The sequence below is a fragment of the Oryza brachyantha genome, chromosome 9 (assembly GCF_000231095.2).
Source record: "Oryza brachyantha chromosome 9, ObraRS2, whole genome shotgun sequence".
Classification (NCBI taxonomy): Eukaryota; Viridiplantae; Streptophyta; class Magnoliopsida; order Poales; family Poaceae; genus Oryza; species Oryza brachyantha.
The window spans coordinates 10,434,159-10,456,646 of record NC_023171.2 but is presented as its reverse complement, the minus strand read 5'-3'; the positions used below and the strand labels follow the sequence as shown (position 1 = coordinate 10,456,646).

The 22,488-nt window shown below is 42.8% G+C and overlaps 2 protein-coding genes across 4 annotated transcripts; both read right to left on the bottom strand.

The window, feature by feature from the left end:
* Positions 1–5,377: 5,377 nt before the first annotated feature.
* Positions 5,378–6,592, bottom strand: LOC121055294 (formin-like protein 3). The gene has a single exon (XM_040527337.1). The coding sequence runs from the start codon at positions 6,590–6,592 to the stop codon at positions 5,378–5,380; it is 1,215 nt and encodes a 404-aa protein (XP_040383271.1).
* Positions 6,593–10,036: 3,444 nt separating this feature from the next.
* LOC102701297 (gamma-tubulin complex component 3) lies at positions 10,037–13,627 on the bottom strand. Of its 3 annotated transcripts, XR_005812475.1 has the most exons (4): positions 11,268–13,627; positions 10,754–11,173; positions 10,588–10,662; positions 10,037–10,465 (listed from the first exon to the last, which is right to left on the bottom strand). XR_005812475.1 is itself a non-coding variant. In XM_040527676.1 (2 exons), the coding sequence occupies exons 1-2, from the start codon at positions 13,535–13,537 to the stop codon at positions 10,918–10,920; spliced, it is 2,526 nt and encodes an 841-aa protein (XP_040383610.1). In that variant the 5' UTR covers positions 13,538–13,627; the 3' UTR covers positions 10,726–10,917. The 3 variants fall into 3 exon arrangements, 1 of the variants encoding a protein (XP_040383610.1); XR_005812474.1 differs by having other exon boundaries at positions 10,439–10,662; XM_040527676.1 differs by lacking the exons at positions 10,037–10,465; positions 10,588–10,662 and having other exon boundaries at positions 10,726–11,173.
* Between the last annotated feature and the right edge of the window lie 8,861 nt (positions 13,628–22,488).

Here is a 22,488-nt window from a genome sequence, read left to right as displayed (position 1 = left end):
CGTACACGAATAATGCAGTGGGTGAAAAAGAAAGGAACTTTATCCCCTCCCCCTGCTTGTCTTCGTTGAACATTGCTGTAACGACATTGGAATCGAGCGTTTAGTCGATGTGATCAGTGAGCTGTAGAGCACATCAGTTCTGGATTTTGCTCAAAACGAAGCTCTCATGTCCCAAAGTCCCAACCACTCTCAAGAAAAAGAAAGAAATGGGACGATTTGGTCTGGTAGAGCGAGGCCCAAACCATGTCCATCTTGCTTGGTTTGCAAGCGTGCCTCCCTTGGGTTTTGAGGGTTTGGGAGGTCAATTCCCCTGGGTTTTGAAGGGTTTAGGGTTCACGAAGGCCATTAGGCAGATAAGAAATGCTAACCAACCATGCTCCATGCATAGGGAAGCGTTTCTTTTCCTAATCCTAGATAGGGATGCCATGGTCCATGGCATGTGGTACACGATTACCAGACGAACCCGGTCAACTCGTGCCGTTCGATCCGGGCGATTAGGATCTGGGACGGCGAGGCCCGTTGGTTTACTCCGAACTTTTCTTGATGAACCCCAGCTAAGGACTTCGGCCTGACAGTTTGATCTGACGATAGATGGATCATGGATGGGCTATACTGGCCCACTGGCAATGACAAAGAAACATTAAAAAAAACCTATTTAATGTTCCGCTGACAAATTAAATTTAGCATTAATACGATTTTAGAGAAAGTTTGGCTAAATTTAGAAGGGTCTTCTCGGGTGCATTTTACTTACAGTATAATTTAATCAACATCGTTGATCTATTTTTATCGGATGGTCAGGATAAAATTATACTGCTGACAACATTAAGAGTAGTAAAAATGTAAATGGAGCATAAGAAATCTAAGATATTTAGGCTGTTTTGGGCCTTTCCGTTCTCTTCCCATCCTCCTGGACGAGCCATCTCTCTCTATCTTTGCCTCCGCCAGAGGCGACGCCAAACCGATCTACTATGCCAGGCGAACTCCCGTACGTTGCAGAAGCGACACGTAATATATTCTTTTTGTTGCCAAAAAGAATTGCCAAGGATGCAGAACCAATTTACTATGCCAGGCGAACCCCCGTACGATGTAGAAGTGATACGTAATACACTTTTTTGATTGCCAAAAAAATCTATATTATAAAATAATACTAATTAATTAATTATAAAAATATTATTTTTAATCAATAGCTCAGATCAGTTCTACTTAAACACCCGAAAGAAACCCAATTTAGAATTGATGAAAGTTTTCATTTATCCAAGTCTCGTTAAAGTAGTATGGTGTTTTCTTTCTTCGGCCAAAGGTTTATGGAATCCTAATTGGTCTAATGAGATATGCAAATGACGGGGCATAGGCAAGACAACTCTTTTATAATGACTATGACCAATTCAATATAGACCCTTGCAAAAACCCACAGGAGCAAATCAAATTGTTCTACTTTTTAGCCATATCTTCTACTAGCCTTCATAAATCTCTATCAATTTGCACCGTAAATTGTCCATCTTTGCAAAGGGAGTATGCTAGTATCTTTTACAGTTTTCACATGTAAACATTCTGATTCATCCACGGAATGGATGTTCATCCTTGTATAAGTCTAAACCAGCGTATAAGCTGGATTCTAAATCGGCTCCATTAGCCGGTTTTATCTTTAAAAAACCTAATCTTTATCTAGGTCAGGGTGGTTGGCTACTCCCTGTAATGCTATAAACCTAGAGTTTTTTTAACACCCTTGAACCATAATTTTCAGTGTAAAAATTCAGTACATTGAGATACAAAAATTTTACACTAATTTTTTTTTAGTATCTAAGATATTTTTCAAGAGGGTAAAAGAACTCGTAAATCTATCTTTAGGCTCCATGTTTGATCCGAGAAAGGCGCAAACAATATATAAATGAAATTTAAAATGTTCCATTAACAACCAAAATTCGCAATCCTAGTATTGACATGTGTACAAATCAAACGAAATGAATAGAATCAAAGAACGGTCAACCAGCCACTCCGTCTCAATATATTCTCAATTAATCCTTCTTCGGTCAGCGACGGCTACGGGTGACTGCCTCCCGGCGACGGGCGACGGCTCCCCGCCGGCGGGCAGGTCGGAGAGCACGGCGAGCATGCGGCGGACGCTGACGGAGCGCGCCGGCCGGGGGCAGGGGGCCTTGGTCCTGGAGAAGACGGCCGAGGATTGCGCGAGGATGAGGTACACCAGCGCCTGAACCAGCACGAACACCCCCACCTTCACCAGCGCCCCGTGCGAGCTCAACGCCGCCTCCGCCGCCGCCTCCATGGCCAGAACGAACTCGCCTCGCCGGTTCTTCTCGAGCTCCGGCCGGTGGGTTCCTTAATTAGTTTCGCCTGCTTGATCGATCAACCGAGCTAGCTGCTTACTGCTTGTGTGTGGGGGGAGCGGGAGGAGGCGAAGGCCGCCGCGCTTATATAGAAAACGCGCGCGCACGAGGACGAGATGGGAGTCATGGAGATCGACGACGTACGGTCGCCGCGCGCCTCGATCGCCGGGACGGTTTGACCGTGGCCGGCCGGAGGCGAGCGTTCAGAACGCAGAGAGATGCTTCCTCCGATTTGCGAGTTTGAACTGTTCGAGCGTGATCACGCGTTGCATTGGCCGGTGTGATTGGCGTGCGTCACGCGTGCGGTGAGAAGGTATATATATACACCGTGCTCTTTTTCGTTTATTCTATGCTGATAAGCTTAAATTCGAATTTTAATTTTGAATTTAGAGTTAATTTAAGGGTTTTTATCATAATTTTTTTTGAGTCTTTGCTTTTAAATTGCTAGAAACATAAGTTTTTTTATAATTATTTTTTTTTGTAAATAGGTTCGTTTCGGTTTTTTCAAGGAAAAAAAAACAAAAGATGGTCACCGTATATTCTCGTGTTGGTGTGCGTCACTGATGAGCACGGCCATGGCGGCTAGCTACGTGAAACGGGTGGTTGTTTCTTCGCATCTGTCGCGGTCAATGTTCCTCCCTGCCAATGGGATTATATTACAGAAAAAAAATTGAGTAACTATCTTAAAACTGCAAGTTTCATATGATATATTAAAAAAACTAACGATCGAACACTGAATTTATCATAAATCTACGTATCAAAGCCAAAGATTACCAAACTATAGATCTATTATTGAAGTTATCAGAAAACTATACCGAAAGTATAAAAGTTACTTTGTAATAAAATTGGTCATGATTTGCTCCACTCCAACAAAAAGTAACAAAAATATCTCGAAGTACCGGTACCTCGCGGTACTAAATTATTCTGATCGTTGGATCTAACGGTGCACATCCTATTTAGCTAAATCTAATAGTAGGAAATGATTTGGTACCCCGAGATACTTTTTGTTGGACCGGAGTAAATTTCTTGTACGATAGTTTAGTACCTAATCTTTTCCTTCCTTCTGTTTATACTTATAAGCTAAAATTTAAATTTTTAACCTGAAATTTAAAGTTGATTTTCGGTTTTTCTTACAATAATTTACTTTTCAGTCTTTACTTTTAAATCGTTATAAGCACATATATATAAAAGTTTTATTTATATATTATTTTTTATTCGTAAAAATATCGTTGGATTTTTCTATAGAAAAGCCAAACAATGAGGTTGTATAGTTTTATAAAATTCACTCAAAAAATTAACCGTCCGGAATTAGACTAGAATGGATGGATTCATTGTCAACCTATGTTTAATAAACACATCCTAGCAGAAAAGGATGTGTGGGGCTTATTCCACTAAAATATGATGGTTGATGGTTCAATCTGTTTATTTTAGAGGGCTTGAGAATCAAACTGAAGCCCGCGAGAAAATGATTAAGAAAAAATCGCTCTTTTTCTTTTGCCTTCGAGAAAGTAGAGCTCAACATTTTGTCGTTGCTGTGCATACGCGGTTACACGTATGAAAAGCAAAAGGTTTGGATCAGTACAGGGAACTTTAATTTCCCTCCCGCTTCTGAGTAAGCTGGGTCTGATCCAGATAAAAACTGATCAAGCGTGTCTGGACATTTTCAAGCTATGTACCATTAAAATTTTCTTAATACAACCATTGTATTAGAATAAGGAAATGAGTGAAGTTTACTTTTAACAGTATAAACAAATTCATATGCTACAATGAATTTCCAGGGTAAATTTCAAATTTTGAATGAAATTTTCCATGATCAACCGTCCTTTTTTTTTTCCTTGCTTCCATTTTGCAGTGGAAGATTTGAAACAGTTTGAGTCAGATCTTTTTTTTTGTTAAGATATAGCGGTTTGGAAGATGAAGATACAAACAATTTTTTGCTTCATATTGTTGAATTGATGTCAAATTTCATTAAACTTCCTATCAAAACTGTGGCAAAATCATTTATACATAGGTCCTAATATTTGAATAGGTTTGTATTCTTTGGCAAGTATTGAACTTAAATCTCATGTTTGAAAGGAGAATTTTGTGCTCCATTACGTTTCCTTTCCTAGTCATTTATTAATAAAAATATCAATGATTTTTTTACCTGGCAAAATAGATCATTTATAATCAACGGTTAAGATTTTTCATAGCTTGTTGAGAGTTAAGATGGTGCACTGAAAAATGACTCACATATATTAGTAAATGATAGTTTCCTGTGTATGTTCAGGTTTCTTTGAAATTGATTCCCTTCAGAATAACTTCAACGAAATGTTTATTTTTACATAGCTAAATAAACTATGGCCAGGATATTGATTTATGACATCTAAGATCAAAGTACAAGAGTATATCATTTCGCTGTCAACATGTAATAGTTGCATAATTATAGTGTCACTACCGGTATCAAGTCTAGATCAAAGTACAAGAGTATACCGTTTCGATGGGTAAATTTCTAACAAGTTTGGGTCCACCCATCCTACACACATCTGAAATAGTCATATCATTGTAAATTGAGCTCACATAAGTGTTAAATACTGTAGTTTTCAGATTGCTAGTGTTGTAACTCTGTGTAGTTCTTAATATCGTTAAAAAAAATATCTCGATGTATCATATTTTTCAATATAAACATTTAATACTGTGAGATGCAATGTATTTTAAGGTACAGTAAAATTTTTGGTACCTCAAAGATACTTTTAATAATGATAAATATGTCCAACTTTGTGAAATGAAAAGCTAGTGTGTTAGCAAAGCAATAATTTTAACTAAATAATTACAGTTTTGTGAAATTTATATGCAAGTCACAGTGTCTACCTGCCCCCAAACAATCAACCACCAATTGATGAGACGGCAAAGTTTGAGAGCAACGAAAGCTGAGCATCACTAATCGAAGAATCTATTCTTGATAAGTCGTAATCACATCTCCAAATTCGTTTAATCACAAATGGTTGACTGACCTCAAAAGCAATTACTATTGCTGCGTATCGAACAATCAATCAGCTTGCTGCCGATCGAGAACGGCTCAATTCCATGTAATTGAGCAACCGGCGACAGATTCTTCTGATCCGGCGTGCTCCCGGCAGAGACCGCCGCCGATCGGTCGCCGTCGTTGGCTGCGGATCATCGTAATCATGCGGCGGCGATGGCACGGTCTCTCCGGTGGTGGAGGCGGCAGCGGCCGGGAACATCGGGATTCCGCGGCGGCAGACCGGGCAGGAGTTGCGCAGCGACAGCCACGGCACGATGCAGTGGTAGTGGTAGAGGTGGCCGCACGGGAGCCCGGACGCGGTCGACGCGAGCGGGAGTGCGTCGGTGCAGACGGCGCAGACCTCCGCGGCGTCGGAGACGGTGACGGTGGCCAGCGCCGCGACGGGTCCGCTCGACGCCGCTTGCGATGATGACTCACCGCGGCGCCGGCCGTACGCCTCGGAGGAGGCGTGCGTGGGCATGTAATCCGGTGGTGATCGTGGTGGTGAGGTTTGTAGCTCACTGGCGTGCGGCGGCAGCGGCGGCGACGTGTCAGGGGAGATGCCGAAGCTGATGTGACCCAAGGAGCGGTGTAGCAAGCGCGATGGCGGCTGCTCCGGCGCGTCCTGGATGTAGTCATCCCATTCCCATGTCGCTGAATCTGGGGACAATGAAAACGGCAGGGGAGGAGGCGGCGGCGGCGGCGGCGGCAGCAACTCTGTCAAGAAGGACGACGACGGCGGCGAGGGCACACGCAGGAGTAGCCGTGGCGGAAGTATCAGCGGTGGCGGGGGTGGAGGTGGAGGCGGCGGCATCAGTACCTCTGTGGAGAAGGATGGTGATGACGACGGGGAGGCTCCGCGCAGGAGTGACTCAATCGTCAGCAGCGGCGGGGGTGGAGGAGGCGGCAGCAGCTCTGCGGAGAAGGCCGATGATGACGACGACGGCGGCGACGGTACGCTCCGGAGTGGCCGAAGTATCAGAGGTGGCGGAGGGTGAGGCGGCGGCGGCGGCGGCGGCAGTATCTCGGAGGAGAAGTAGGACGACGACGACGATGACGAGGAGGATACGCGGGAGAGTGGTGGCAGCTGGAGCGGTGGCAACGGCGCGCTGGGGCCAAAGAAGTAGTCCCATGTCGCTATTGAGTCCCGGGATGGCGGTGGCAGCGCCGTGGCCGAGGAAGACGGCGACGAGGGTTGCCGCGGCGGCGGTCGGCCGGCCAAGCCGTCGGCGGAGGTGGACATGGTGCGTGCAGTGCTCGCTGCTTTGCACCCGGCCGCTACTCCGCTAGCTTCCGCTTGTACTATATCGGGGGATTTTTTTTTTTTTTTTTTTGCTTTTGCTTTGCCTTTTTTTTTTCTTTTTCTTCTTGCGCGTTGTGATGCTGACGATGGGTGACTGGTTTGCGCCTTTCTTGTTTACTTCCGCGTTGGATAACGAACGTCCTCACTCATCACGATCGTTTTTGTGTGATTTAGGTTGCGTTGGTTTGGTGACGAAAGATCAAAGATAATTAGATAAAAGATGATAAATTACCTGGGTTTTTGATAATTATTTAATGATATAGATAATAAAATTGATTAATATAAAGTTTAAAATATATTCTAGAAACGTGAGATAACGTGAGATGGTGAACTTCGTATAAAAATTTTCGTAAAAAATATATTGTTTAGCAGTTTGGCAAGCATACGCAAAAAAAATTGAGGAATAATGACAAATAAAATCTTATTTTGTGTTTTTATAGATGGTTGATAAAATGTTTTTGAAATTTTTATAATTATTTAATGATATAAACAAACAAATTATCCATTAAAAAGTTGAATATCTATTTTGGATGTATATATATATATATATTAAATATCCCAATATTTTTAAGTTCGTGGCTAAGGAGAAAGTTTGTAATTCACATGGCATAAACTTAAATTATGTGGTAATATTATATAGTCATATAAAGTTAAACAAGTGATTTTGCAGTTCAATGTTTCCAGCATTGGTTAGTAGTTTCCGATCAACACCGGCTTGTTTCCATCCTTACAGTTCTGCTTTCAATTTTTTGATATTTTAGATGTGTTTGGATACATTTCTAAGAGAAAAAAATATGGTTACAGAATGATTAGATCTGTTTGTTCAACCCTTTCCGACCATTTTTCTCCCTAATTAACCTCTTGAATATGAAACTACCAATGCATGAATCATGATTGTACCTGAATCATGTTTTTTTTATCATGGCTTAGTTTATACCATTTGCTTTTGAATCACTACAAATTCATATACAAAAGTTTATCTATAAATTATTTTCAATTTACAAATAAGTAGTATTGCCAATGATTCCCAAATATGTGCTTCCTAGCTGAGTTGACCCATGTGGCCATGTTGTTTTTAAATCCACTGTGCCCAGTGTATTGACTGTATAGATCGAGATGGTGCAACATTAATTTGGAGAAGACTGTTATTATGAGTGGCTAGGTCTCTGATGCCAAGACCTTTTGGACGTCTCTTCTATGTACCCAAGTTTTGCTCATCTCCCGTATGCTCTTGAATATCTGTTTTGACCCCTTTATACTCTCGTCCATTAGTTGACTTTCAATTGACCGTTAAATAAGCGTAAAATTATCGATTTTACCCTTGGATATGTAAGGAGTGGGAAAATATAGTATTTACATTAAAAATATAGCAATTAGTTGTGTGACAATAAGTTTTATAAATTTGATGTATGAGAAAGTATTATACATTAACATTTTTAATATATATTAAAAATAATGTGTAGCATTTTAAAATGGTAACCATAATAAATTAAGTTATGGATAGGTAGGATAGCATTATTTTTTGATAAATTATACAACATGTAGCAAATCTATTGTACTACCATCCCAAAAATATATTACATGGGAACTGAGCGTTGCTCGGCTGGCTAGTGTAGTCGTCCCACCGGCAGCTGTTTAAATCCCGTGGATGTAGAGGCCGAGTATTCTCTCATTTCAAAAAATACATTATATATAATATTTTAATTAAAATATAATATAATTTTTAATAATTATAAAAGCAAAATTTTCATGAATAATACATCACACCACAAAGAATATAATAGCCACATGAAACGAATTTATAGTTTTTGATGTTATATTCCATATATTTTTATTTTTTATTTCCATGCATAAGGGTGAATTTGATATTTCTATAGACATTAGACAGTCAACTAACCATCAATTGGTAGAGAAGGCATGGAATAGATCAAAATCCAAATTCAAGAGCATACAAAATAGTTAGCAAAATTCAAAGACATACCGATGGCTAATATTTTAAGGGTATACAAATGATTTACCCAATAGGCAGAGGCATGGCACGTATTTTCTCCCGTTCAAAGGAAGGCTCATGATTTGAGATGGGTTGTTTCTATTTTTCTTTTGAGAGCTTGAGTGCAGTCATAGTATTAAAACGGTTTTATCACGACAGTGATGAGTTAGTAGTTTTTTCGAGGATCACTTGGAAAGTCTGATACTTTGATGAGTTGATGATGTTGCATACACGAGCTTTAGAGATGACTCATGTACAACTGATGCATGCACTTTTTGGGGAAGATGGGCGAATAGATGTCAGCGTGCAAACCCGCAGCCCCAATGGAAGAAACCGGACCAAAACTAGTAGAATCTGATCACCTGTGTTGCGATGAGGAAGTTGTTGCCTATTTCTATATACTTATATCGTCAGTAAACTAGCACTATACATCGCACTTATAATAGAAACAATACTAATTCACATAAAATTTAATGTTATTTATCTTCCACTATGTCTCAGGTAATATATAGAAAACATATCTCCTACCAGACATGTTTTTCTTTTTTTTCTTTGATTTACTCACTTGTCACACCATTTTCTGTCCTATATAAATATGATTCGGTGTACCTTCACTCCATACAATTTATTTGTACTACAAGAGTGCATTTTGGAGTAGCTCCCTTCCCTCTCGACTCGTTGCTTGCTTTTTGCTCAACTAGTGAAGCTGCCAACGGATGACTGGCTCGCGCCATTTTCCCTCACGCCTCGCGCGCTCTTGTGACTTAGCGACGAAGAACATGGACGTGAGTGGCCAAACAAAAGCTAAGAAACTCTTGGTTACATGGAGTGCACTTGTAACTAACCTATTGATGGATATGATACTACCCGTGCATGATTGTACCTGAATCCTGGGAGTAGCTCCTAAGAAATGAAAATTCCAGTAACAGATTTAACAGTGTCATTTGTACCTTTTTCCAGGATTACTTGATTCATGCACTCTTTGTCGGAAAAGATAGGTGAAGATATGTCACCGGGACTCCCCACTCAGTCACCAGACCCAACGGAAAAGACGGGATCAAAGAGATTCCGTGTGTTGCGACGGTAAAAGGCAATATATATCTTCACAGAACTGCAAGAAGCAATGAACACTTGCACGCTTTCAACACCAGTCAGCACAAGCGTTTCGAACTCCATAGCAGGTTTACCGTGCCATTCCATAGCAGGCAATCGGGCAAGAAAAGGCAAGAGGTAAATTTGATGGGACAAGCCAGCAGCCAACAGGTGCACAACATCAGGAACCCACAGAAAAGGAGTCATGATCTGTTGCATACTTGCATTGCTAGTTACAGATTTGACGAAAATGGTAAGGCAAACGGTAGAGCCAGCAGATAAACTGCAGTAGAGTATAAATCAGCTGTTAATGATTGCTGCTTTATTCACGTGCTGAATATGCTATACTTGTGTAACTGAACTCCAAACGTAGAAATATTTTAGCAGAGGAACGAGTTTGTCTCCATATAATATTAAGATTGCCAGAGGACTCCTCACGAGGTGCAATCCATCAGGTACTCTCCTTATATTGGACTGGACTAATTCACATTGTGTGCAGACTTTTCTCAGTCATTTTGATTTCAAAAAAAATGGTAAAGGTAACATAAACAACAGGTTCTACTCCATACACAAAATCACTAGCATGATCATCAAAGGGTGCATGGCAACAAAGGAGAATCCCTTGATACAGCAAGTGAATTAGAAATGGGCATACCGAATTGCTTAACAACAATTTTGATGACCAGGTAAAGAACAGCAACTAACAAAATGAGATTTTTGTTCTCCTGTAACTGAAGAATACAAATGGGTAAGGACAAGTCTCCACGCAATGCAACTCTAAAAAATCAAGAGAAAATACATGCATGAAATGTACAACAATTCATCTAAAAAAATCAAACCAGAGAAAACTTACAACAATTTTGTACACTAGAGTTGTTCAGAATGCATGGTAGCAAGCCTCCAATTTCATGGCATGCGTGGATAAGCACTGCAGAAAAACAAAAAAAATCAACATGCATAATTCTACTACAGGGAAACACATACTAAATGTGGATATTTGTATTGGCTCTAGAAGTTACCTTAAAGGGTTCAACAGGAGGTCCAGGACAAATGAAAGTGGTGGCCATGCCTTTCAAGTGACCAAATAACAATCAGTGGGGCTTAGGAGTACAAAAGAATGCCTTGCAAATCCAAACCAAAGAGTAAATCTAACTCCTACTTTTTCCACATCAGGAACAAATTTTCATTTGTTAGATGAAACACGACTGTAGTATTCAGTGAAATCTAAACGGAAGAGGAGGAACTTCAAGTCAACATGCTGTTGCAGAGGTAACTGGGAGATAAATGCATCAAGTGAAGAAGTATAATCTTTCGCAATGCTATCCAAATCTTCACCCATTTTCCGGAAAAGTTCCCCAGCCAGCTGAATCATGGCTTTCCTCCCACCATCCACCCATGAACCCGTGTCCTTGGATTTTGATTTTGGTTTAGCCTTTCCCCTGCAGTAAGAAAAAAAAAGAGGTAAATCAAACAGGAGATGTGATATAAGATTGAGAGATGGTATGGTACTATCTAATTATGCAACAATCTAACCTCAGTTGCAGTTCATATATCCGCTCAAACCACCTATCAGCGTGGCTTCGGAATTGTAAAATGATGTCAAAAAGTGCAAATAGATTTCTCAGTATTCCTTGTGATCTCTCACCAAGGAGGGACTTCTCCTCAATTGATGTGAGATACTTATCATGTGCCATGAGAAGATCATCCAAATCCTTTGCTGAATCCATTTCTTCCGAAAAACGAGCCCAAGAAACTTCCAGGACCTCAAACATAATGTAGTACTGGAAGTTGGTCACAAAGTGGTTCATTTCATTAAATAAAACTTGGCATTTGCGAAGGACTGAGACAAACTGAGATCTGATGTTTGTTCCCTCCTTGTAAAATGGAGATGAAACAATGCAGTTAGGCTTCATTGTCTTCCACACTCCAGTCAAGGAATGATCTACACGCTTAAGCCTCCACAGAAAGTTAAAAACCTTAAGGTACCTCTTCATGACTGAAACAGTAAACACTGTATCTAGAGGAACCCTAGCATCATACTCCAAGGAGAAGACGTCCCAACCTCGGTCACCATCACCATGATCCATCATCTTTACCTTTATGCGTTCTAGGATGTCACGGTCATCATATTGAGCATTAGATGCTCGGATCGCAGTCTCAAGCAACCCAGCCAAATGGAAGGAGCTAATCCTATTTGCTGGTTCTGACAACTCAGGGCCAACAACATCCATCAGATACTGAACAAAGTCACCCTGCCCAAGGAGCAAATACCTCTTAATTGCAAGACAATGATCTTTGAACCGATACTTCTTATGGATGACATCCATCAGATGCTGATCAATCCTCTTGGCTGCTTCAATCACAAGTGCCTCCAAAGCATCAATCTGCCCATAACCAAGCCCACCTCGACTAGTTGTGGTGCCAACATAGGCAGCAGCCTCGGTAGCAGCATCTGCCCAGCCATTGTCATCACAACAAACTTTAAGAAAGTTGATTGACTTCCCAGTTCTTAGAATCCTTTGCGCCAGCACTGGAGAAATGAAAGTTGGAAGCATATCAGACTGAAGAAGATAGCCCTCCTGCCACAACGACTCAGCCTTGACTGGCTGCCCAACAATGAAGAATTCTGCAAACACGTCCTCTAATTCCCCTTCTAACACCCAGCTACGGACCATTTCAAACAGAGGTGAGCACACCCGCCGCAGCAAGCGGGCCATAAAATCCTGGAACGTGGGATCCCCATGCTGTGCGTGCCCATGGATCGCACCAGCCATTGCGCCACCTCTCAAACCACGGCATCCATCAACCAAGACCGCCATTAGGCGCATTCTCACTGCAGGTTCAGCAAGCCAAACTGCAAGGCGCCGCAGAGACAGGTAATTACTTGACACCCCTGAATCAGATCCAGGCGTAGGAATCGGATTCAGGGAGTATGACTCGAGAACGGCGAGAAGCTTATAGTAATCAGAGAGCTCCTCCTGAAGAGCGGAGCAGAATGCCTGAGCAACCGTACCGACCTCGGTGGCAGCATCGGAGGGAGAGCGGCTGATATTGTCAGAGATGAACCCCCGCACCTTGCGGAACAGCCACCCCAGCTCGCACAGCTTCCGCACCAGGGTGCGCGTGGAGCGCGGCACGCGGACGCCGTCGGGGAGGTCATACGCATCGCTGCCCTTGTCGAATCGCACATACCGGCCGTCGATCCCCTGGCACGCGTACAGCACGTCGCGCACGAGCGCCGCCTCCGACACCTCCGTCTCCTCCAGCACCAGCTCGGTGTACTCCCGCAGCGCGATCTCGCGGATGTTATCTGGATCCTTGGACACCAGCACCACGCCGCCGGGCGGGGCCCCGGGCGCCCGCGAACCCGGCTTCCCCCCTGCAGCAGCAGCAGCCGCCGCCGCCGCCGCCGCGGCGGTCCGCGGCGGCGCGGCCGTGGGGAGGTTGGGGAGGCAGGACGCGGCGGCGGCGGCGGCGGCACGCCGGTGCGAAGACAGCGAATCGAGCAGGTAGAGGAGCGGCCAGAGCGACGCCGGGCGGGACCTGGCGGAGAGCTTGGAGTGGAGGTCGGCGAAGGCGAGCGCGTCGTCGGGCCGCCCCGACGCGGCGAGGCGGCGCTTGACGGACTCCGCGAGCGCGTGCTCGTCGGGGAGCACGGCGGGCGCGAGGCGGCTGGACAGCAGCCGGTGCGCGAACCGCAGCGCTCCGCCCGCGTCCCGCCCACCTCCTCCGGCGCCGGATTCGGTGGAGATGAGGCGGAGGACGAGCTCCTTGACCAGATCCTGGGTCTGGTGGTCGTCCATCGGGAGCGCCCGCGCGCGCGCGTGCGTGCTAGGGTTCGTCGAGGGTTTGGTTGGGGATTTCGGTTGCGGGGGAGGGAGGGAGGAGACGATGAGAACTCGTTTCGTTTCGTTTCGTTTCTCTCTCCTCTCGATTGTTTTGTTTTTTGGTTTTCGGTTTTGATTTGCATTTTTTGGGGGAATTTTAGGCTTTGTTTAGTTTAAAAAAAAATTTTCAAAAACAAAACATCAATGTTTGGACACTTAAATAAACATTAAACATAGATAAACCAAAAAACTAATTACACAGTTATGAAAGAAATCTTGAGACGAATCTTTTGAGCCTAATTAGAAAGTGATTAATCATAAGTGCTACAGTAACTAACATGTGCTAATGACAAATTAATTAGGCTCAAAAAATTCGTCTCGCGGTTTTCGACCGAAATCTAAAATTTATTTTATAATTAGACTACGTTTAATCAAATATGTATCTGTGATGTTTTTTAAAAAAATTTTCAACCTAAACACCACTAGTTTGGGCGCGGAGAGGAATCTTTTTTGAAAAAGAGTGAGGGGTGTGTGACTGCAAGGTGGGGCCAGGAGTTTCGAGGTGGGAGATTTTTGTGGGGTGGCCCCACTGTAAGGTGGAGTGAGTGCGAAGAAAGCGAACCCCGGACCACCGGGTGGGACGACCGATGGCTTGCTCCTTTTGTGAGTTGTACTGATGATTAAGAATTAAAAAATCATACCGTGCAGAATTACTTCTCATTTGTAATGAGATTTTTTATTAAAAATAATTATTAACATATTATTAAAATAGGGCTAATTAAAATATTTTGATATATTGTCCATACTCTACGACTAGATTTTATTAAAAGTATCATTAGCATGTTGTTATTACTTTCGTTCCGAAATAAGATTATTTTTCGTTCCCATGCCTAACGTTTGACCATTCGTCTTATTTGAAAAAATTGTATAAATACTTAAAAAAATTAGTCACACATAAAGTACTATTCATGTTTTATCATCTGATAAGAATAAAAATATTAATCATAAATTTTTTTCAAATAAGACGAATGGTTAAATGTTGAACACGGAAAAACGAAAATCTTATTTCGAGACGGAGGTAGTATAGTAAGCTAATAAAAATATTTTTATATATCTATCTACCCTATAATGCACAAAGTTGATTTACTTATCACCATCATCGTGTGACGTATCCAACGACCTGAATCAATCCACGCTAGATCGGACGGCCCACATCATGTACGTCTCCCTCCCGTCCCACCCGCACTCCTTGCGCACTACCTCCGTCGGATCCCTCCACCCGCCCCCATCCCAAACCCTAGCGCCGCCGCTCCGCCGCCCCTTCATCTGCCTCCGTCGCAGTGCCCTACCCCGCCAGCGCCACCCTACTGTCTCGCCGCCTCCGTCCCCCGTTCCCCTGGTAGGCTACTGCGCCCTCGCCGCGCTCCCCTCCCCCCACCGCCTCCTCGATCCCGTCTCGCCGCCGCTGCCTCAGTGCGAGCGAGAACCCTCTCTCTGCTGCCGCCATACCGTCCCACCGCCGCAGCCCTACCGTCCCTCCTTCACTGCCTCCATCGCCGAGTGCGCTAACTCCGACGTCGCCTTCGTCGACCCCGTCGGGCTCGCCAACTGCGCCGACTCCGCCGAACCCGCCGCCACCTCCATCACCGAGTGCAGCGACTCCGGCGCCGCCTTCATTGACACCGCTGAGCCCGTCGTCACCCCCATCCCCGTCTCCTTCGTCGGCACCTGTACACGGTCAGTGATCTACGCCGGCCTGCAATTTTGAGTTTTAAATTTGAATTGGATGCTTAGGTGATGTTTCTTACCATATTGCCTCACTGCTTCATAGTTAGACATCTCTAATTAGACGATGCCATTTTTACAGTCTCATCTCCATACTTAGGGCTTTTTTATCTCCAATTTTCTTTATATGTGTCTTTCATTTTTAATTCATGGATATCTGATTGCTGATTTATTTGTTGGTGCTTTGCTTATAGTTGATTGATTGAAAAATGTGTGAGTCTTGGTATGCTCGTAATTCAGCTTGGGAAGTTCAATTCTCATTAACAACTTTGAATGGTTTGTTGCTACAAAAATTTGGTTTGAACCTTCCTGGTTTCAGGTTGAGGGGTGTAAGGAGTTGGTTCCACTCTTGAGATGATAGATATATACCGAATTTTTGTTACAAAAGATTTCTTTTTTACTAGGCCAAAGAATTCGTTCTCAGATTTTTTACTATGGAGGAATTGGGTAGTTTTGTGAAAAATGCAGAACTTTTAGTTCTTCAACTGCTTGTAGCCTCTCTTTTGTTTTCTTCAATTCAGCTTGCAATGACCTCTATAGTCTGCTTTGCTTCATTCTCCACTGCAAGAGTATTTACCATACGCAATACTTTTGTCCTAGAGGCAGAGTAATCCACATGACCCAACTGTCAAACATGGCAAGAACATTCGAGGTACATAACCATGGTTTTAATCATAACCTAAATTAGCATTGTTTACAGCGTCATTTCTGACAATTGTGAAAAACAACTCACGGTTTGGCTAACATTGTTTACAGCGTCATGTCTAACAATTGTGAAAAACAACTCACGGTTTGGCGGAGGCGCAAAGCCTCAGCGTCAGCGGCTCCTGCCGTCGTGCAACGTAGCCGTCGGGCCTGCCCAGCTGCACGAGTGGTCGTGGCTCGTCGGCTGCCTGCCCGCCGGGCGCCGGTCGCTGCCTGCCTCCACGCCTCGGCCGCCTACCGGCTTACACCTCCTACCTTCCGCTATGCCGAACGCCACAGCATCGCAGCCCACCAGTCCCCAGCCGGCCGGCAGCCTCGTAGACCCGCACAGCTCCCTGCCGCAATGCCGCATCGGGTTGTAGTTGGAGGCACCGGCTATCGGTTGTCCCACTTGGCCACTCCTTGCCCTCTTCAATCAGGCCTAGGGTTTCCAATAGGCTTATCGGTACATGCTGCAGTCGCTCGCATCCTCCAGCCTTTCAGCGCCGCCACCGCGCCATGGAGATGGAGAGACCAGAATGGCTCGCCGGAACGACGCCGCAGAGGGAGGGGGTTCCTGCCACGGTCGAGTGATTCTAGAATTAGTAATTACAGGTTCTACAATTACTATTCAAGCTTGAAAACTCTTAATTTATTATGATATGGTCCAACCTATAATTAATTATATAAAGCTGTAATAGTCACCGTCAACTGGTGGTTTGCTGCTATATTGTCAGAGTTTGTTTAAATAATCAAATTAACAAATGTTTGATAGACAAACAAATTTGAATGTTTGGTTTACATATGATTGCATGAAAATGAATTTATAATATCTTATTTACATTATAAAATTGTAAATTAGATCGTAGCGTTAGCACAGGTATATTGCTAGTCTACCTATAGTGCACAAACACAGTTTACTCATCATCATACTCATGTGACACATCCAACGGCTTGAATCGATCTACGCTAGATCGGACGGCCAGATCAGCTGCGCCTCCCTCCCTCCCTCCCTCCCGTGCGCACAGCGCACTCCTCTCCTCCCGTGCACATTCCTTCCGCCTGCCTCCTCTACGCTCCAAACCCTAGCCGCCGCCCTCCGGCAGCTGCCGTGCCCCGTCCCGCCGCCGCCGCGCTCCCGTCCCGCCGTCGATGCCCTACCAACCGCTTCCCTCCATCTGTCCATCCGTCGCTGCCCTCCGACAACCGTCGTGCCCCTGTCCCGCCGCCGCCACTCTCCATCCGTCGCTGCCCTCCGGCAGCCGCCGTGCCCCATCCTGCCCGCTCCCGTCGCGCCGCCGCTGCCCTACCAGCTGCTTCCCTCCCTCCTCCACTGCCTCTACGCCCTCTATCCTCCGCCACCTCCTTGCCGTCTCGCATCCACCGCATCGCCCCCTATACACCTCACCTCCGCCGCCATCGCCGGCTTGACCTGGTGCTGCCTCCTGTACGCCCTCCATCCGTCGCTGCCCTCCCGTCCCGCCGCTGCCTCCTTTACGCCTCACCTCCATCGCCTCCCGTCCTGCCTCCGCCGTGCCGTCTCGCCTCCGACGGGTGCCGCCCCCTCTACTCCCCACTTCCATCGTCGCCCGTCTACCAGCCGCCGCCTCAACTGGGTGCCTTCGCCTAATCTACGACATCCCTCCGCTGCGCCCTTCTGTGTACGTCAGGTGCTCTGCCGCCTCCACGCCGGGTATATAGTTTTTTCCCTGTCTGATTGCTCATTACATAAATTTTTAATTCGTGGATATCTGATTGCTGATTGGTGGAAACAACATTTTACAAATATGTGGCAATTAGTCGCTGGGTCCATTCCAGGTTGCTGATAAAGTGATTTGAAGTTTTAAACAAAGCAGACTAAATTGCGTATTTGAGAAAGAAGGCTGGTGACGAATGAATGTACCTATAGTAAGGCTGAGGTACTAACTGTTGTAAATTCAGCTAATATTAGTTACAGTATTTAGGTTACATTGTGTGACACAGATAGGAAACTATGAAAACAGTATTTAGGTTACACTAGTTCAGTACCCGTGCTAACGCTACGGTGATGGTATTTAGTAACAAAAAATATTAAAAAATGGTGTACATATTGGGGCAATGTAATTTTACTAAAATGCATATCAATTCTTTTTGATACACCTTTTCCACCTCCATAAATATCTGAAGTTGTAGCAACCACATAGGTGGTCATCTTTTTGCTTTTTCAAGGAAAACCCAAACGTCATATTTACAAATAAAAAATATATGTATGTATTCCTAGTGCTCTAAGCCAAGGCTAGAAAATAAAATATGATAAAAAAAATATGTATGTATTCTTAGTGCTCTAGAAGCCAAGGCTAGAAAATAAAATACAATGATAAAACTCTAAAAACAACTCTAAATTTAATGTTGACAATTGAAAATTTTGTTTATAATCATAAACAAAATAAAAAAGATGGGGGCGGGTGATAGTAAATATATCAATGTGTGCATGCTTTTTCCAAGATGAACTAAATGAATCAAAATTTTGATATTATATCTTACACGAAAAGATGATCTTACATGAAAAGAGAAAAATGACAATGCATAACTGTAGGCTCTCAACATTTACAACCAAAATGCAGCTACTGTCAATCAACAATATTTATAGTTGTAAAAACATTTAAATTGATCGCAGTCTCATGTTAGAACCTGAAGAGTAGTTTACATTGCTTTCAAATATTGAAACACCAATTCACAAGCAAATATACATATCCAAGTAACAAAGTTAAGGTTGCATAGCTAGGTATTGAAGCAGTGAGTGACCAAAGGTCAAACATTTCCAGTTCAGAACAATATATGCCCCATAGAGCATCTTCCTTTTTTCTGTTGGAGAAATAACAAGTTGCGCATATCTTCTGCTAGCAAGCAAAATCCACATTATTGGATTAAAGATCGCTGAGACCTATATGAGACATAAAGGAGATCTTAGTCATTTCCTTGGTTTAATTGATAAGCAAACATCCACTACTTTATTCACATTTTTCCAATTTTTTCAGCAATTAGCATTATAAACCAATGTAAAAAATATTAGTTCAAGCTCAGGAAAAAACTCTAAATTGATAAGCATGCTCATATTTTGTTGAGATCGCAGCATACAGCATCCAGAATCTGTTCTAAATGACTCCCCTGTTCTTGTTCACCTTCTCCAAAAATTCCATGGTTGAGATGTTTGTATATCTATGTATTGAATAACTGAAAAATTGATGCACAATGCCCCAATGGTCCCTAACCTGATCCTATCGTTCTTAATCTCCATGTAAAAAATATTAGTTCAAACTCAGGAAAAAACTCTAAATTCATGTTATTCTGAATACAATACTTAATTTAGTCAATGAAAAAAGTCCTAAATTAATCTATTTGGAAGGCCCATCCTTACTCTCATATAGGCTGCATAAATCAAAATTTTAGTGACAAATTTCATCTGGATTGTCATCCTACAGACCTGCATTAACTTTGGTCTAGCCAGCGCATCGAACGATTGCAGTATGGTTAACAATTACAAACATGAATTTGCCTACTAACTACCAGGAAAAAAATTCCTAAAATAACAACATTAAGCATCCATGTGCGTGGTAGAAGTACTGGATGGCTCAAACATGCTTAAGTCGGCATTAGCAAATTAAATCAATAATTATATGCAAGCAAGAACAGAGAAAGCAAGAGTAATAAGAGAAGGCCGCACCGTCGTCGTCTCCGCCGCGAACAGCGTCGCCCTCGCCAACATCAGTCGTGCCCGTCCCCAGCGTCCCCAGCAGCACAAGCAGCGTCACGGCCGCGGGCACCCCCTCAACGTTGTTGTCGTCTCCGCCGCAAAGAGTGCCGCCCTAGCCACCGTCCTCGTGCTCGTCCCCAGCGGGCCCAACAGCACCAGCAACGCCACCAGCAGCGTCGCGGCCCTGGCGAAGGGGAGGCGCAGCCGCCGGGGTGGGCTGAGGAGGGTGCCGAGCGAGGGGGCGACGCGGCGGGGCGGGCTGAGGAGCGATGGAGGGCGGCGCGGCCACCCACAGTCAGAAATAAGTTGAACTCCTGTTCTTGTCAATTAAAATTGGAGTCAGCAGACTACCAAGTTAAATAGGAATGGTAACATCATCCATAGATTCAAGTAGAGGGATTTCACATTTTTACCCATTGAAATGCTCCTTTATTAAATCTATATATCAGAAAAGAAATTCCAGTCTATTAGTTTGGATGGTCCGGGTATCTCTATTCCATGACAAGTACGAGGGATCTCCAAGAGTCCTGAAAAAGAATCAAGGATGATTTTATTAATGCAACATTTAGAATTTAGAATTTACAACGTTAGCTAAAGTCACGAAGTGTTTCAATTACATAATCTGGTGAAATTGCATTGAAGTAACAATAGCAGGCTCCGCGTGAAGGGGTCATGTGAGAGGGAGGTAAGCCTCAAAACATGCATGTGAGTCGTTGTGCAGTACCATATACTAGCTAGCACATTATGCCATCAAGACAACAACAACATGGCATACCGTGGCTTAATGGAAATGCATAGGCCTCCTATAGTCAGGTATGCAACACCGATGAAGCTATTTTTGCCTCAAATCCAAGAGGTTGTTGAAAGGACCAAAGTTGTTGACAATACAAAACTATCTACTGCAGGAGAAGTTGCAGAAACAAACACACATTCCATCTAAAAAATTGTTTTTATGCCTATGAATTAATGAGCTGTGGTAACAGCTTAACAATTGAGTTCAGCAGAGTTAATTTTCATCTATTTGTGTATTATAATCGAGCTATTGTATTGTATGATGGTGTTTTCTGTTTGTTGACCAGATTGTTAGAGAAGAAATAACATATAGTACTATTAATATGTAGGCTGATTTGATCATTCAGATGACATTTTCTTTATGTAATGTAATTGAACTCCTCTACTAGGTGTTTTTCTTTTTGTTGCCTAAATGGTTAGAGAAGAAATATGATAGAGTACTACTAATATCTAGGCTGAATTGATCATTTAGATGGCACTCCAAAACTCTCCCATAACTTCTTTAGAATATGTAAGACTGTAATTGCTTTAGTTTAGTTAGATTAGCTGTAATTACTACACCTGGATGTAACCTCATGCAAATATTATACATAGAGAAGTTAAACCATCCCATTAATGTCACTATCTTCAAGATATATCATATATGACTCATTTTCATTAGCTTACCTCATTGTTCTCATTTGCATTGAGATGGATGGTGTCTTCTGCTGAAGTGACAAAATCTGGAGTTGCAATGCCAACATCAAGTGGGTTCATGCCTTTGTTGTCCATCACAAGTGATAGATCTAATGAATCTGATTTGGACAGCAACGCATGAAGTTTGCTATTGTGTACCCAAATTTCTACACATTTCAAACTGAAAGTAATGATTGGCTGCTAAAGTTTGCATCTGGAGATAATCAAACTTAAATTGATTGTGCTGAAATCTTATAATTTAAATTGATTCTATCCTCTCAGACCATTTTACTAACGGCCTGTTTAATATCATTTTATTTTCCATTTGACAGGGAGTCTCCTATTGCTTGCTAAAAGCACGTGAGCTGTCTTCCTCTCGGCCAACCGTCCCCAATCTCAACTTAAAAGGTATGTATCTCCTTCAGTTGGACATATATAGTTCATATTTCACTTGCATATAATGTATAATCCATTACTGTGTTTCATTGAATTGCAATCTGTATATGATAGGCAAGAGTGGATCTGGTACTGTCTGAATTACTGAGATGACTCAATAATTATGCAGTCTCTAGAAAGTTATTTTTTTTCCTATTGCTGTGCTATTTCCTGAAAGTTTCATACTATACATTTATGCTTTTTTTAAATGATCCCATAGAAATGTTTGATCTGGTTTGTCCATTGGGGATTTTAAGTCCATGCTGAATTTTAAAGTTCCACCCATGACTTTACTAATTTATTTTCACATTGCATTCATTTATTTACTTGAACTGAATGTATGAAATGACTTTAAAGAAAGGTCGTTATGATTGTTTAGATGCATACTGTGTTCAACTGATAATTTGCCTGAAGGGAATTAAATGAGCAAGGCTTACTCAATTTTGAAAAAAAAAGTTTATTGTGCTGAAATCTTATAATCTAAAATGATTCTATCCTCTCAGTCCATTATACTAATAGCCTGGTTAATACCATTTTCTTTCCTGCCCTGAAATCAACAGAAACCAGCAAAATGATAGGTACACAGTTGAAATTGCTAATGCCGGAATAATATTCTTGATCTGACAAATTTGAAATGATAGCAGCTTTAATATAGTAAAAGAAAGAGATGTGAACTTCATTGCCAAAGTTTGTAATTAAAAAATAAAACTCTGATTCATTTATGGCCCTTAAATTATTTTAGGATTTCTTGAGATATCAGCTGCAATCAGCTAAACAGAAGATTTTTTCTTATTTTCTAGACCAGGGTGTCTTGAGTAGGTCT

Bases quoted from the DNA above. Each gene is read 5' to 3' on its own strand.
- LOC121055294 (XM_040527337.1), bottom strand. From the start codon at position 6,592: ATGTCCACCTCCGCCGACGGCTTGGCCGGCCGACCGCCGCCGCGGCAA.
- LOC102701297 (XM_040527676.1), bottom strand. From the start codon at position 13,537: ATGGACGACCACCAGACCCAGGATCTGGTCAAGGAGCTCGTCCTCCGC. The intron at 11,174-11,267 runs GTTAGATTGTTG...TTCTTACTGCAG, and splicing joins ATATATGAACTGCAACTGAG to GGGAAAGGCTAAACCAAAAT.